The following is a 13,413-nucleotide window of genomic DNA, read 5'->3' as shown; positions in this document are numbered from 1 at the left end:
CCAGATCATCCCTAGAAAGGGTTTCCAGGTAGCCACCAGCGGAACAGAAGGCTAGGAAAACAGGGAACCAGTCTCCTCTGGCTCTAATTCTCATGAGAGCCAGTTCTACAGTTTCTTATTCTGGGCAGTAATCTGATGGAGCTGGACTCCTGTCTCTCAATTGCAGCACAAGCTATACACCTCTCTCCTTCTATCTCCATGCTGACATTCCTTCTACACACTCTGTGCCCTCCCTTCACAGTTTGCAGTTCCTGCAGCTTCATAGATACTGGAGATATACTGTGGATATGAGTCATTCCAGGAGGCCCTTTCTGACCCCTCACTGTGTCCTGAGTTTCTCCTATGTTTGCTGCCCTCTGGTGGTGATAGTTTGAACTGTACTATCTTTTTATAGTGGTCGGCTGACAGGTATTGGTACACATTTTCTCAGTCCATATTCAAATACTGTGTTAAAATATTTTTTATTGCTGAATTTTGTATTTTCTTTCAGGCATCATGGCCATAAGTACAAAAAAAAAAAAAAAACAAACAGGGCCTGGACTTTAGAATCAGACTTACTAGGTCCAATCCTAACAGTGCTGTTTCCTGACTGAGTGACCTTGGTCAAGTTACCTAAATTCAGCTTTCTTACCTATAAAGTGAAGATAACAATAACTCAATGGGAGAATTAGATGTGATGATTGTAAAATTCATAGCCCTAGCTGTGCCCTAGCACATAGGCACTCAGTAAAGTTTGTTACCTTTTCTATGATGGTGATCAATGTGATTTTTTCAAAATTTTGGTAACATCAAATTTACCTTCATACACCTATTTTCAATATGATTTTTTAAAAACTCTAATTTTATACAGCTGCTTTCCTGACCCTTGAGTTTAGAAAATGAGGTCAACTCGAAGTCTAAGCTGTGAAGCCTCTCTGTGCCCAGGGAACTGCAGATCTGAGCCCAGAAAATAAGAGCTAGAAGGGCTTTTGGGAACAGGTGAATGGCTGTGAACACTTAACCTCACTTGGGTTTCCAGCCTGGGAAGAGCTGACAGCAGCCAGCACTTTTTCCTAGGGTCAGCAAAGGGCAGAGGTTTGGCATCACACTGTTCTCAGTGGGAACTCTAAGGCCCCCTCCTCCCACTTTACAGAGGAAAGAGGAGGTGGCTGAACAGAGGAAGATATGAGACCGGTTCTCTGCTCCTCCCTCTCCCTGCTTTTCCCCACACCCATCCTCTCCCCCACAGCAGCCGTCTCCCCCACAGAGACAGGGAAGAGGGAGGGGGTTGGAGTTGGGGGCCGAAGGATCAGAAGCCCCACGATGCCCTGTGTCTGAAGGAAGCTCTGGCCAGGGACAGCTGTGCTGGCTCCTGCTGCCCCCTCCAGCATGATGCTGGGGATCCTGGGGCTCTGGGCACTGCTTCCCACAGCCGTGCAAGGTAAGTGTCTACAGGGAGAAGCAGGGTCTTTCCAGCCACCCATCATGGGAGGGAGCACTTGGAGAGTGAAGAGTGGAGTGGGTGAGTGAGGGTGAAGGATACAGCCAGGTCTTCCCTTGGGGTCACTTTCTGGGCCTCTGCTGACCCTGTTTCCTCCTGTGGCTTTTCCAGGCTAGCTCTGCAATACAAAACATGTTTTGTCTCTCTCCCGGGCTTCTGTCTCTGCCCCTGCATTCACTCCCATCTTGACCCCTCCCCTCCCCTTACCCTGGCCTGCAGCACCCCCCAGCAGGCGGACCTGTGTGTTCTTCGAGGCCCCTGGAGTGCGGGGAAGCACGCAGAACCTGGGGAAGCTGCTGGATGCAGGGCCGGCGCCCCCCAGGGTTATCCACTGCCTCTACAGCCGCTGCTGCTTTGGAATCTGGAACCTGACCCAAGACCAGGCACAGGTGGAGATGCAAGGTGAATGGCGCAGCATCTGCCAGGCATACCTGGGTGGGAGAGAGGCTCATCCAGTGGCAGGGGTTGGCCGCTGAGGAGGGCAGGAGAAATGGAATGTGTGGAGGGAAAGAAAAGGCTGTGAGAGATGGAAGGGATGCCCTCTGTGTTCCCAGACCCATACACACTCTGTCCCCCCCTTTCTCTCCTCCCAACCCCTCTGCATCAGGATGCAGAGACAGCGATGAACCAGGCTGTGAGTCCCCCCGCTGTGACCCAAGTCCCCGAGCCCATTCTCGCCCCAGCTCTACTCTCTTCACCTGCTCCTGTGGCGCTGACTTCTGCAATGCCAATTATAGCCATCTGCCTCCTCTGGGGAGCCCTGGGACACCTGGTTCCGAGGGTCCCCAGGCCATCCCAGGTAGCTACCCAAGGTGCTGGTGCCAAGTGGGGGCTGGGGCCCAGGTTAGATGAGAGGTTAGAACCAAGGCCAATTCTCACCTTACCGCTGTCCTAAGCTTCCTTCCTCCTGGCCTTGAGAAGTTGGTTGCCCTGGTGACTAGGAGATAAGGGGGCTTGTGACCAGGGTGGGGGTGGGTAGAGAAGCAATTCTCTGAGGAGAGGGAGAGAAGCAGAGAGCAAGGTTTGGGGCAGGGCTCACCCAGCCTTCTTTCTTGCTCTAACCTCCAGGGGAGTCCATCTGGATAGTGATGCTGCTTCTGGGACTGCTGCTGCTGCTGCTGCTGCTGAGCAGCAGCATTTTGGGTACTACTCTGCCCCACCCCCTCTTGTGACCCCTCAAGGCACCGCCCCAGCGCTCTGACCCCTCTCCAGGCTCCCCTGATCCCCATCACTTCCCAATCTCCATGCCTGGGTACCCTGACCCTAAGGCTGTTCTCTGCCCCAGCCCTGCTGCAGCGGAAGGCCTGCCGAGTGCGAGGTGGGCCAGAGCCAGAGTCAGATTCAGGCAGGGACTGGAGTGCTGAGCTGCCGGAGCTGCCTGAGCTACGCTTCTCCCAGGTGCCCAGGGATGGCAGGGAGGGGGGCCCCTGGGCACTCCCAGAGAGTGTGCTGGGGAGGAAGCCCGGCCCTGTGAGCTCAGTGAGATCCAAACTCAGCACCCTGTCCCCACCAGGTCATACGGGAAGGAGGTCACGCAGTTGTGTGGGCTGGGCAGCTGCAAGGCAAGCTGGTAGCCGTCAAGGCCTTCCCCGTGAGGGCTGTGGCCCAGTTCCAAGCTGAGAGAGCATTGTACGAGCTGCCAGGCCTACAGCATGACCACATTGTCCGCTTTATTACCGCCAGCAGGGGCAGCCCTGGCCCCCTGCCCTGTGGGCCCCTGCTGGTACTAGAACTGCACCCCAAGGTGAGGACTGAGGAATGTCTGTGTGTGGGAAGGCGGGGCAGGGAGTGGTGGCAGCTAGGCCCTGTTCAGGCTTGTTCCTTTGCTGTAGATTGCCTTTTCTTTAGAACATTAAATATGCTTTTTTATTGTTTTTTCTTATTATTATTATAAGCAGTACTTGCTAATATTTTTGACTTACAATATATAGACAAGGAAAGGGAGAAATCAAAACAATTCATATTCCTGACCTTAAGGAAAACCAATGTTAAAGACAGATCTCTGGGCATAGACTTCCAAACTCATTCATCTATCCATTCAACTAATATTGATGAACAATATGTTGCTGGGAAAAACACACCCAGCCCCTGCCCTTTCCAGATTTTACAGAGTAGTAGGGGAAACAGAAGGAGATCAAGCAAACGCAAAAAGAAATGTAAAGTGTCAAGTGAATTAAGTGCTGAAAGGTCCTATAAGAAAAGACTAAGGAGGCGTAACTCAAAGGGAGGATCATGAGCAAAAAGGACGAAGAGACAGATAGGCAGGGGCCAGACCGTACCGGCCTTGTAGGCCTCTTAAGGACTTGGGATATTATCACCTACAGTTCCTCCACCTCTGAAATCTTGAGTTCTGGAAAGTCTCTTCTTTGACCATATACCTCACAGCCCAGCTCAAAAATCACCACTTTTTTGGTTTTGTTTAACTTTCCGGGCACACTGAAGGCGCTCAATAATGTCTGTAGAATGAGGGACTCCATTGCTCCTTTCCTCCCAGTTGCTCCCCACCGGCTGCTCTCCTACCCAACGGCTCTCCGTATCCGCGCCCCAGGCCAGGTGGTTCATGCAGGTGCTCCTACCTAGCCTACTCTGCCTCTTCTGTTTCTGTCTTTATCCCAAGTCCTGTGAGGCAGTATAAGGTGGTTAAAGGTGAGTGATGCTGGCAGTCAGACTGCTTCAGGGTCAGGTTGTACTACTCTCTTGCCCAGGGATTTCCAGCAAGCTCCTCATCCGTAAAACAGGAATGACAGGAGTATCCACCTCCCAGGGTTGTAGTGAGGGTTACAAGAGGCTTGGCACGTGCCAAGTGCTCAGGACACTTAACTAGAGCTACTATTTTTCCTGTCAATCTGAGTGATGTACACCCTCACTCCTGCATTGCCTACTGCCTTGCTCTGGATGTGTTGTGTGTAAGTCTGTTGGGAGATGCGGAGGGAAGTATGACAATTGATCTCTGCTCCCTGGGGTGAATCAGCCTCCTCCAGCTTTGTGTGTTCCCCTCTTCTCTCTGCTTCTCCCCAGGGCTCCCTGTGCCACTACTTGACCCAGCACACCAGTGACTGGGGCAGTTCCCTGCGGATGGCACTGTCCCTGGCGCAGGGCCTGGCGTTTCTCCATGAGGAACGTTGGCAGGATGGTGGGTGAGCTGGGGGTTAGAAGCCATGGGAGTCAGGAGCCATGCTGCTGTTTCTGATTTTCCCTTAGCTTGGAGGGGAAGGATTGGGTCAAAAAGACAAAGGAAGAAGGTCCGTGCCCCTTCAGCCTGGCTTCTCCCACAGGGCAGTATAAACCGGGTATCGCCCACCGAGATCTGAGCAGCCAGAATGTGCTCATTCGGGACGATGGGTCATGCGCCATTGGAGATCTGGGCCTCGCCTTGGTGCTTCCTGGCCTCGCCCAGCCCCCAACCTGGGCCCCTACTCAACCCCGAGGCCCGGCTGCCATCATGGAGGTCAGTACTCTGGAGGAGGGTGAGACCTTGGATGGCGGTGGTGGTGCTGATGGCGATGTAGCGACAGTGCAGTAGCAGCTAGAGTGTACGGGGTGCTGCTGAGTCTAGTTGGGGGCTTGTTGCACGGACCAGTGTTGTGGTGAGGGTTGCCATGGAGATGATCCTTGCCATCCAGGCTGGCACCCAGCGGTACATGGCACCGGAGCTCTTGGACAAGACTCTGGACCTTCAGGACTGGGGCACGGCCCTGCGGCGAGCTGACGTCTACTCTCTGGCTCTGCTCTTGTGGGAGATCATGAGTCGCTGCCCAGATTTGCGACCTGGTGAGGACGGGTGTGACAGCGTCCCCCCCACCGCCCTGGTGCCCCACCTGCCCATTCTAGACTCACCTACTTCCTGACCCAGGAAGCTCTACCCTTCTCCCTCTTGGTCTTTCTACAAGAAGGCACCCCTTGGGCTAGCTGACACCTAGCCTCATGTGCCTTTTCCCAGACAGCAGACCACCACCCTTCCAACTGGCCTATGAGGCAGAACTGGGCAGTGCCCCCACCACCTGTGAGCTGTGGACCTTGGCGGTGGAGGAGAGGAGGCGCCCTCATGTTCCACCTACCTGGTGCTGCTTTACCACAGTAAGAGGGTGCGGGCTGGTGGGCTGGGGACCTGGAGAGTCTTGACACGGGCTTCAGGGACCTATTCACCAGGACAGCCCACCTGTTCCTATCCCTTCTCATCTCCCACCACTCCTGGCTCATGTTCAGCTGGAGCTGGGCAAACTTGCTCTGTACTCCAGTTCATCCCTTTCCACTGTAAGCCTCACATAGCCCATTCCTGAGACACATACCTTCCTCTTGCTCAGTCTTGCCTTGTCCATCCCTCTTCTCTCCATCATCAGCTTGCCCTGTTCCTCAGTTCCTTCCTCCAGGAAGCCCTCCTTGGCCTTGCTTCTGGTCTGAGCTCTGCCCCCAAGATGGCTGCTTTCCTGGTACACTGGAGCCCGATATTTGTTTTTTAACATTTTAAAAAAAGTATTTATTCATTTGTTATTTTTGTGTATGCTGGGTCTTCACTGGGGCGCTTGGGCTTTCTCTAGTTGCAATGCATGGGCTGCTCATTGCGGTGGCTTCTCTTGCTGAGGAACACAGGCTCTGGGCTAGCGGACTTCCCTAGTTGTGACACATGGGCTTATTTGCTTCACGGCATGTGGAATCTTCCCGGACCAGGGACCAAATCTGTGTCCCTTGCATTGGCAGGTGGATTCTTAACCACTGTACCACCAGCGAAGAATAAATTAAAAAACATTTATTTATTTGGCTGCATTAGGTCTTAGTTGTGGCACACGGGATCTCTTGCGTCATGCGAGATCTTTCACTGGGGCACACAGACTCTCTAGTTGTGTTCCTTGGGCTCCGGAGCACACAGGCTTAGTTGTGGCTTGTGGGCTTAGTTTCTCTGAGGCATGTAGGATCTTAATTCCCCCATCAGGAATCGAACATTATGTCCCTTGAATAGCAAGGCAGATTCTGAACCACTGGACCACCAGGGAAGTCCCCTGGAGCCCAATATTTAATCCAATAATTTCTCATTCTGTCTTACACCTCTGTTTCTGTTACAACCCAATTAAAGCCAGAACTAGGGATAAGGGTTAAAGCAGTGGCTGAATAGTGAAATTTCAGGGTTTCTGCGGAAAACAGTTTCCTTACAGGAGGCCCCTTCCCCTGTTACCTATCTGAAGTTTCCACTGCACAAGTGTCTGTTGGGTTTGGTAACAAAGGCACAGGTATTGTTTGCAGAAGACCCTGATTGCCCTAGAGAAAGGAGCAGTTAAACCATTAATTAGCCTGAACTAGCATCTCGGAGGAAAAGGTGGACTCTTTGGAGAGAACTTTTCTCAAAAGAGAGGAGATGAAAGGCGTGATTTGGGTGAAGGGGAGGAAGGAGGCTCCAGGAAGGAACAGAAGAGGAGTGTTGAGACCTGGGCCATCAAGGATGCCTTTTAACGCTGGGGCCACTCAGGGTCCTGGAGTAAAATGTGCCTCCCGGTCATTCTTCCCAGGACCCTGGTGGCCTGAGAGAGCTCCTGGAGGACTGCTGGGATGCAGACCCTGAAGCACGGCTAACAGCTGAGTGTGTACAGCAGCGCCTGGCTGCCCTGCCCTGTCCTGAGGAAGCCCACCCCTTCCCTGAGGGCTGTGCACAGGACTGCTCACCTTGCTGCCTGGAAGACCATCTCTCCAGTCCTCCCGTCTGCCATTCTCCCTTGTAGGCTGCAGCTGAGTGCTTGCCACTTCACTGTTCAGCAAGGCTCTTTTTCCAGAAATCCTCAACCTACCTGGACTACTTCTCCTATGTAAATATGCATTTATGTAGAACTTGTGTTTGCTGTGGTTCAGTCGCTAAATAATGTCTGACTCTTTGCGACTCCATGGACTGCAGCACGCCAGGCTCCTCTGTCCTCCACTATATCCTGGAGTTTGCTCAAATTCACATCCATTGAGTCGGTGATGCTATCTAACCATCTCATTCTCTGCTGCCCCATTCTGCTTTTGCCTTCAATTTTTCCCAGCATCAAGGTCTTTTCCAATGAGTTGGCTCTTTGCATCAGGTGGCCAAAGTATTGAAGCTTCAGCTTCAGCATCAGTCCTTCCAATGAATATTCAGGACTGATTTCCTTTAGGATGGACTGGTTTGATCTCCTTGCAGTTCAAGGGACTCTCAAGAATCTTCTCCAGCACCACAGTTCAAAAGCATCAATTCTTCTTCAAAATATGCTACAAATCATGTCCATTAGTGCCAAAGGAGGGTGCTATAAGTGACCTGTGGGTTTTTTAAATAATTTTTTCTGGTGATAGCCTTCTTTATGATTCAGCCTTCTTTATGATCCAACTCTTACATCCATACATGACTACTGGAAAAACCATAGCTTTGACAATATGGACTTTTGTCAGCAAAGTGATGTCTCTGGTTTTTAATATGTTGTCTAGGCTTGTCATAGCTTTCCTTGTAAGGAGCAAGCATCTTTTAATTTCATGGCTGCAGTCAGCATCTTCAGTGATTTTGGAGCCCAAGAGGAGAAAATCTATCACTGCTTCCACTTTTCCCCCTTTTTTTGCCATGAAGTGATGGGACCAGATGCCATAATCTTAGTTTTTTGAATGTTGAGTTTTAAGCCAGCTTTTTCATTCTCCTCTTTCACCCCTCATCAAGAGGCTCTTTAGTTCCTCTTCACTTTTCTGCCATTAGAGTGGTATCATCTCCATATTTGAGGTTGTTGATATTTCTCCCAGCAATCTTGATTCCAGCTTGTGGTTCATCCAGCCTGGCATTTCACATGATGTACTCTGTATATAGGACTTCCCTGGTGGCCACCTATTTTCCCTGTAATTTAGTTTAAACAGCACTCTTTGAATAATCTTTAAACATAAGTTTCATTCTGTCTTGCCTCTGCTCAACAGTCCACTTGCCTTTTTTGTGACAATGCTGTGAGCACTATTTACAGAGGAGGAAACCAAGGGCTCAGAGAAGTTTAGAATGTGTCCAAGGTCATACAGATTTTAAATACCAAAGAAGGGATTTTCAGCCATTAAAAGTGAAGTTTATGTTGGAAATAGAACTGCCATACGACTCAGCAATCCCACTGCTGGGCATACACACCAAGGAAACCAGAACTGAAAGAGACACGTGTACCCCAATGTTCATTGCAGCACTGTTTACAATAGCCAGGACATGGAAGTAACCTAGATGTCAATCGGCAGACAAATGAATAAGAAATCTGTGGTACATATACACAATGAAATATTACTCAGCTATTAAAAAGAATGCATTTGAATCAGTTCTAATGAGGTGGATGAAACTGGAGCCTATTATACAGTGTGAAGTAAGTCAGAAAGAAAAACACCAATACAGTATATTAACACAGATATATGGACTTTAGAAAGATGGTAACGATGACCCTATATGTGAGACAGCGAAAGAGACACAGATGTAAGAACAGACTTTTGGACTCTGTGGGAGAAGGCAAGGGTGGGATGATTTGAGAGAATAGCATTGAAACATGTATATTATCATATGTGAAACAGATCATCAGTCCATATTTGATGCATGAGACAGCATGCTCAGGGCTGGTGCACTGGGATGACCCTGAGGGATGGGATGGGGAGGGAGGTGGGAAGGGGGTTCAGGATGGGGAACACATGTACACCCATGGCTGATTCATGTGTGTGTGTGTGTGTGTTAGTCACTCAGTCGAATGTATGGCAAAAACCATCACAATATTGTAAAGTAATTAGCCTCCAATTAAAATAATAAAAAAAGTGAAGTTTATGGAAACACCACAAATAATTAGAAATAGATAATATTATATGAACATATGTCAACAAGTCTAGGGTTATGTTAAAACAAAGATAAACCTATGATCACAAGAAAAGACAACAAATACCAGTTTGTTTCAAAATACCCAACCAAAACTGTCAAGATTATCAAAAACAAAGTCTGAGAAACTAGCACAACCAAGAGGAGCCTAAGGAGACACATGTCCTCTTGGATAAAATCCTGGAATAGAAAAAAGGACATTGGGTAAAAACCAAGGAAATATGAATAAAGTATGGAGTTTATAATCATGAATCAATATTGGCTTATTTGGGTAACAAAGCACCATACTAATGTAAGAGTTATCAATAGGGGAACAGGATATGGTGAATATGAAAACTCTGTATTACCTTCTCAATTTTTCTGTAACTCTAAAGCTGTTCTGAAAAAAATAAAGCTTACTTAAGAAAACAAAAACTATGACTTGCTTCAAAACTGTGGAGAGACCACAAATATAAAAGAAACAAGGGGAGGGTCGTCGTAAGCATTACAGTGTTTACTTGCAATATTCTTGAGTGGATGTGCTGTAATATGTTGTATTGGAGGGATCACTAACAGAAAATTCAGAAAATCTAGATTATAATGTTGGCTCTTCTAATTCTGAACTCTTAAAAGAGTTTATTTATTTAATTTTCTCAGGAAGTTGAATAAATGATTCTCTTAAGTAATTTCCAACCCTATAATTCCATGATTCTATGATAAAATATTAAAGTCCCAGTTTTAAAGATTGCTTCACCAAATGTGGTATATAACTAGTATGGCATTGCCATGATAAGTGATTCCATACTCATGGAGATGCAGTATACATATAAATAAACTTCTTATAAACTTGGAACCATAAATCTATGAATAGAATGGCTCATGGGAGGGAAACTGTGTGGCTGAAGACAGGGGTTGTGAGCGATAGAAAAAAGATTGATTTTTTCGCTATCTATTTTTTTTTTAACCTCTTGAATTTTGAATTTTTTGCATATTTTATATATTAAAATTACATGTTTACTTACTAATTTAAAATGTCTATGCCTAGTGATGAGTACATCATGAGAAATGCTGGGCTGGAAGAAACACAAGCTGGAATCAAGATTGCCGGGAGAAACATCAATAACCTCAGATATGCAGACGACACCACCCTTATGGCAGAAAGGGAAGAAGAACTAAAGAGCCTCTTGATGAAAGTGAAAGTGGAGAGTGAAAAAGTTGGCTGAAAGCTCAACATTCAGAAAACTAAGATCATGGCATCTGGTTCCATCACTTCATGGCAAATAGATGGGGAAACAGTGGAAACAGTGTCAGACATTTTTTGGGCTCCAAAATCACTGCTGATGGTGATTGCAGCCATGAAATTAAAAGACGCTTACTCCTTGGAAGGAAGGTTATGACCAACCTAGATAGCATATTTAAAAGCAAAGACACTACTTTGCCAACAAAGGTCCGTCTCGTCAAGGCTATGGTTTTTCAAGTGGTCATGTATGGATGTGAGAGTTGGACGGTGAAGAAAGCTGAGCGCCGCAGAATTGATGCTTTTGAACTGTGGTGTTGGAGAAGACTCTTGAGAGTCCCTTGGACTGCAAAGAGATCCAACCAGTCCATCCTAAAGGAGATCAGTCCTGGGTATTCATTGGAAGGACTATGTTGAAGCTGAAACTCCAATACTTTGGCCACCTCATGCGAAGAGTTGACTCATTGGAAAAGACCCTAATGCTGGGAAGGATTGGGGGCAGGAGGAGAAGGGGATGACAGAGGATGAGATGGTTGGATGGCATCACCGACTCGATGGACATGGGTTTGGGTGGACTCCGGGAGTTGGTGATGGACAGGGAGGCCTGGCGTGCTGCGATTCATGGGGTTGCAAAGAGTTGGACACGACTGAGCGACTGAACTGAACTGAACAGACTGATGCCTAGTGAAAAAAAAGACTGGATGGAAATATTCCAAAATAATAATTAGTGATTCTGTTTGGCGATGGGACCTCAAAAGTGTCTTCTTCTTCTTTCTACTTTTCTGTGTTTTCCAAGTTTTCTTTAAGTCTTATGAATTCCTTACAGGATCTAGGAAAATATGTAAATGAATATGCTATCACCAGAAACAATTCTTAAAAAAGACCCACAGGTCACCTATAGCTCCCTCCTTTGGCACTAACGGACATGATCTATGGCATATTTTGTGCTTATTGATACATTGTTTGCTGAAGTTGTTTCATTTGTGACCATCATATTTTCACCTAGTCTGTAATGGGAAGCATGGAGAGCATGGAGGAGCATAGTTTATATTCTTTCTGGTTTTGTTATAGCACCCAGCTCAGGAGTCAGCACACAGCCTGAGTCCTGAGTTCCTAACCTGGATCTGCCACTAACTAGGGTGGAATCTGCAATATGCCATTTCTCCTTTTTTTTTCACTTTCCCCTTTTTGGCATGCAGGATCTTAGTTCCTTCACCAGTGATTGAGCCCATGCCCTCTGCTCTGGAAACGCAGTTTTCACTAGACCAACAGGGAAGTCCCCTGCCCAACCCCACTTTTTTTTCTTTTGTCCTGTGCCATAGTTTAATGCCTTCACATACTGCCATAGGCCTTCCTACCTATAGTTGTTAGACAGCAAGCAACAGATGTCTCATGCTGCTTTATATTTCTATAGCCTTCCTCAGGTCTAGGAAAATAACTACAAATATTTTATATTTTCAACCTCTTCTCTGAATATCCTCTTTTCTTTCCCCCATCCATTAAAATGAACCTTGCTTTTCCTGGAGTGTTAACTGTTTTTTCTTTCACATACACTGGAGGAAGGTGGATATTTTCCTTGCTCTCTGTTGCTGCTTCTAGACCATTTCTCTTTCTCCTTAAAAATCCAAGCTTCTCTGACCACATGATCTGCTACTTTACCTTGTTGTGGTTATTTGCAGACCTCCTGGTCACTTGTGTATTTTAGCATCTGCTCAAAGTCTTTTTCTTTTCATCATTACTTTTATCATCATTCACTATATAGATAATCTACTTAACCCTTTCATCTTGACCTTTTTCCTTCCAACAAGATTTTCCCTTACCACCTTAGCCACCAAATCTGTTTCAAGCATTCCATTCTTTGGGTACCAACTCCCGCCTTTTCAGCTCAGTTACTCTAGAAGGCCTCTATTGGCACATCCAGTCCATTCACCCTACCACTTTTTCACTATTCATCTCACCTCTCATGTTTTTCCTTCCTTGCTCAGTTTATCTTCCGTGGTCTTTCATCCTAATCGCTACACTCTCAACAGTCTTGCCCCTTTTTCCATTTCTCTTATATTTTGCAGGCAAGCCCCATCCCAAGTTAAATCCAGTTCTCTTCCTATTTCACAGCTGTACCCAAGCATTGGTATTTAACTGGAAGAAGCTACCATCTGTGCTGACCGGTCTCACTTTACATGTGGCCCACAGACTTCAAGTCAGCCCTCCATACTGCCCAACAATCCTAATTCAGTACCCTAGTTAATTCATTTGCACACTTTCTGAGATGACTATTTCTGACCTCCACCTCACTCTCAACTGATAATTTTGCTTCTTATTTCCCTGAAGAAAAAAAAGATCAGGAGCAAGCAGCAGAGTCACATTTTTCCCCTCACTAAATCTACCCATGCATTTACATCTAGATCTGTGGACTCTGATTTCCCTCCTATAACAATAGTAACAGCTAACACATATAGTCTAGGGCTTACTATATGTTCAGCAGTGTTCGGAGTCCTGCATATATTAAGTCATTTAATCCTCACTATGAATTAAGTATTATTATTATCCCTCACTTTAGAGATGGGAACTGAAACATGGAAATTTCCTTTGAATTACCTTGTCCAAGGTTACAAAGAAAGTACTCTGAATTCAGAGTATAAGCAGATAGGGTAGAGGGATCCCTGGAGAAAGAGAACCAAGCATGACTTTCCTGACACAAGAGAAGTCATTTTTGGCCTAAGCCATTTTGTGATCTAACCTTGGCCACAGTGCTTGTCCTTGAACAGGTCTCAGTATTTAATTATCTTAAGGGAAGTGAGGGAATGCAGAAATAAAAGAAAAGCAGTCAAGAAACAATAGTTCAGGGTAAGTACCCTGGAGGTCCAGTGGCTAAGACTCTGTATTCCTAATGCAGGGGGCCTG

At 46.9% G+C, this 13,413-nt stretch overlaps 1 protein-coding gene and 1 long non-coding RNA gene across 9 annotated transcripts; one reads left to right on the top strand and one right to left on the bottom strand.

Moving 5' to 3' along the window:
* Positions 1–444: 444 nt before the first annotated feature.
* Positions 445–2,594, bottom strand: LOC145547189 (uncharacterized). Its single transcript, XR_014083630.1, has 3 exons — positions 2,520–2,594; positions 1,688–1,911; positions 445–1,598 (listed from the first exon to the last, which is right to left on the bottom strand). It is a non-coding gene; the product is annotated as an uncharacterized LOC145547189 (long non-coding RNA).
* Positions 1,263–12,032, top strand: AMHR2 (anti-Mullerian hormone receptor type 2). 8 transcript variants are annotated; one of them, XR_014083620.1, is made up of 12 exons: positions 1,263–1,420; positions 1,700–1,882; positions 2,088–2,279; positions 2,549–2,623; positions 2,766–2,878; positions 2,994–3,224; positions 4,499–4,613; positions 4,756–4,928; positions 5,104–5,251; positions 5,421–5,557; positions 6,982–7,275; positions 10,321–12,032. XR_014083620.1 is itself a non-coding variant. In XM_081596025.1 (11 exons), the coding sequence occupies exons 1-11, from the start codon at positions 1,369–1,371 to the stop codon at positions 10,496–10,498; spliced, it is 1,593 nt and encodes a 530-aa protein (XP_081452151.1). In that variant the 5' UTR covers positions 1,263–1,368; the 3' UTR covers positions 10,499–12,032. The 8 variants fall into 8 exon arrangements, 6 of the variants coding, with proteins under 6 accessions (XP_081452151.1, XP_081452154.1, XP_081452153.1 ...); XR_014083621.1 differs by lacking the exon at positions 2,088–2,279; XM_081596025.1 differs by lacking the exon at positions 6,982–7,275 and having other exon boundaries at positions 5,425–5,557.
* The last annotated feature ends 1,381 nt before the right edge of the window (positions 12,033–13,413 follow it).

This window comes from Giraffa tippelskirchi, chromosome 4, assembly GCF_054371585.1.
Source record: "Giraffa tippelskirchi isolate mGirTip1 chromosome 4, T2T-mGirTip1v1.2.pri, whole genome shotgun sequence".
NCBI lineage: Eukaryota > Metazoa > Chordata > Mammalia > Artiodactyla > Giraffidae > Giraffa > Giraffa tippelskirchi.
The sequence above is the reverse complement of the archived record's forward strand: the minus strand, read 5'-3'. Positions and strand labels throughout refer to the sequence as shown.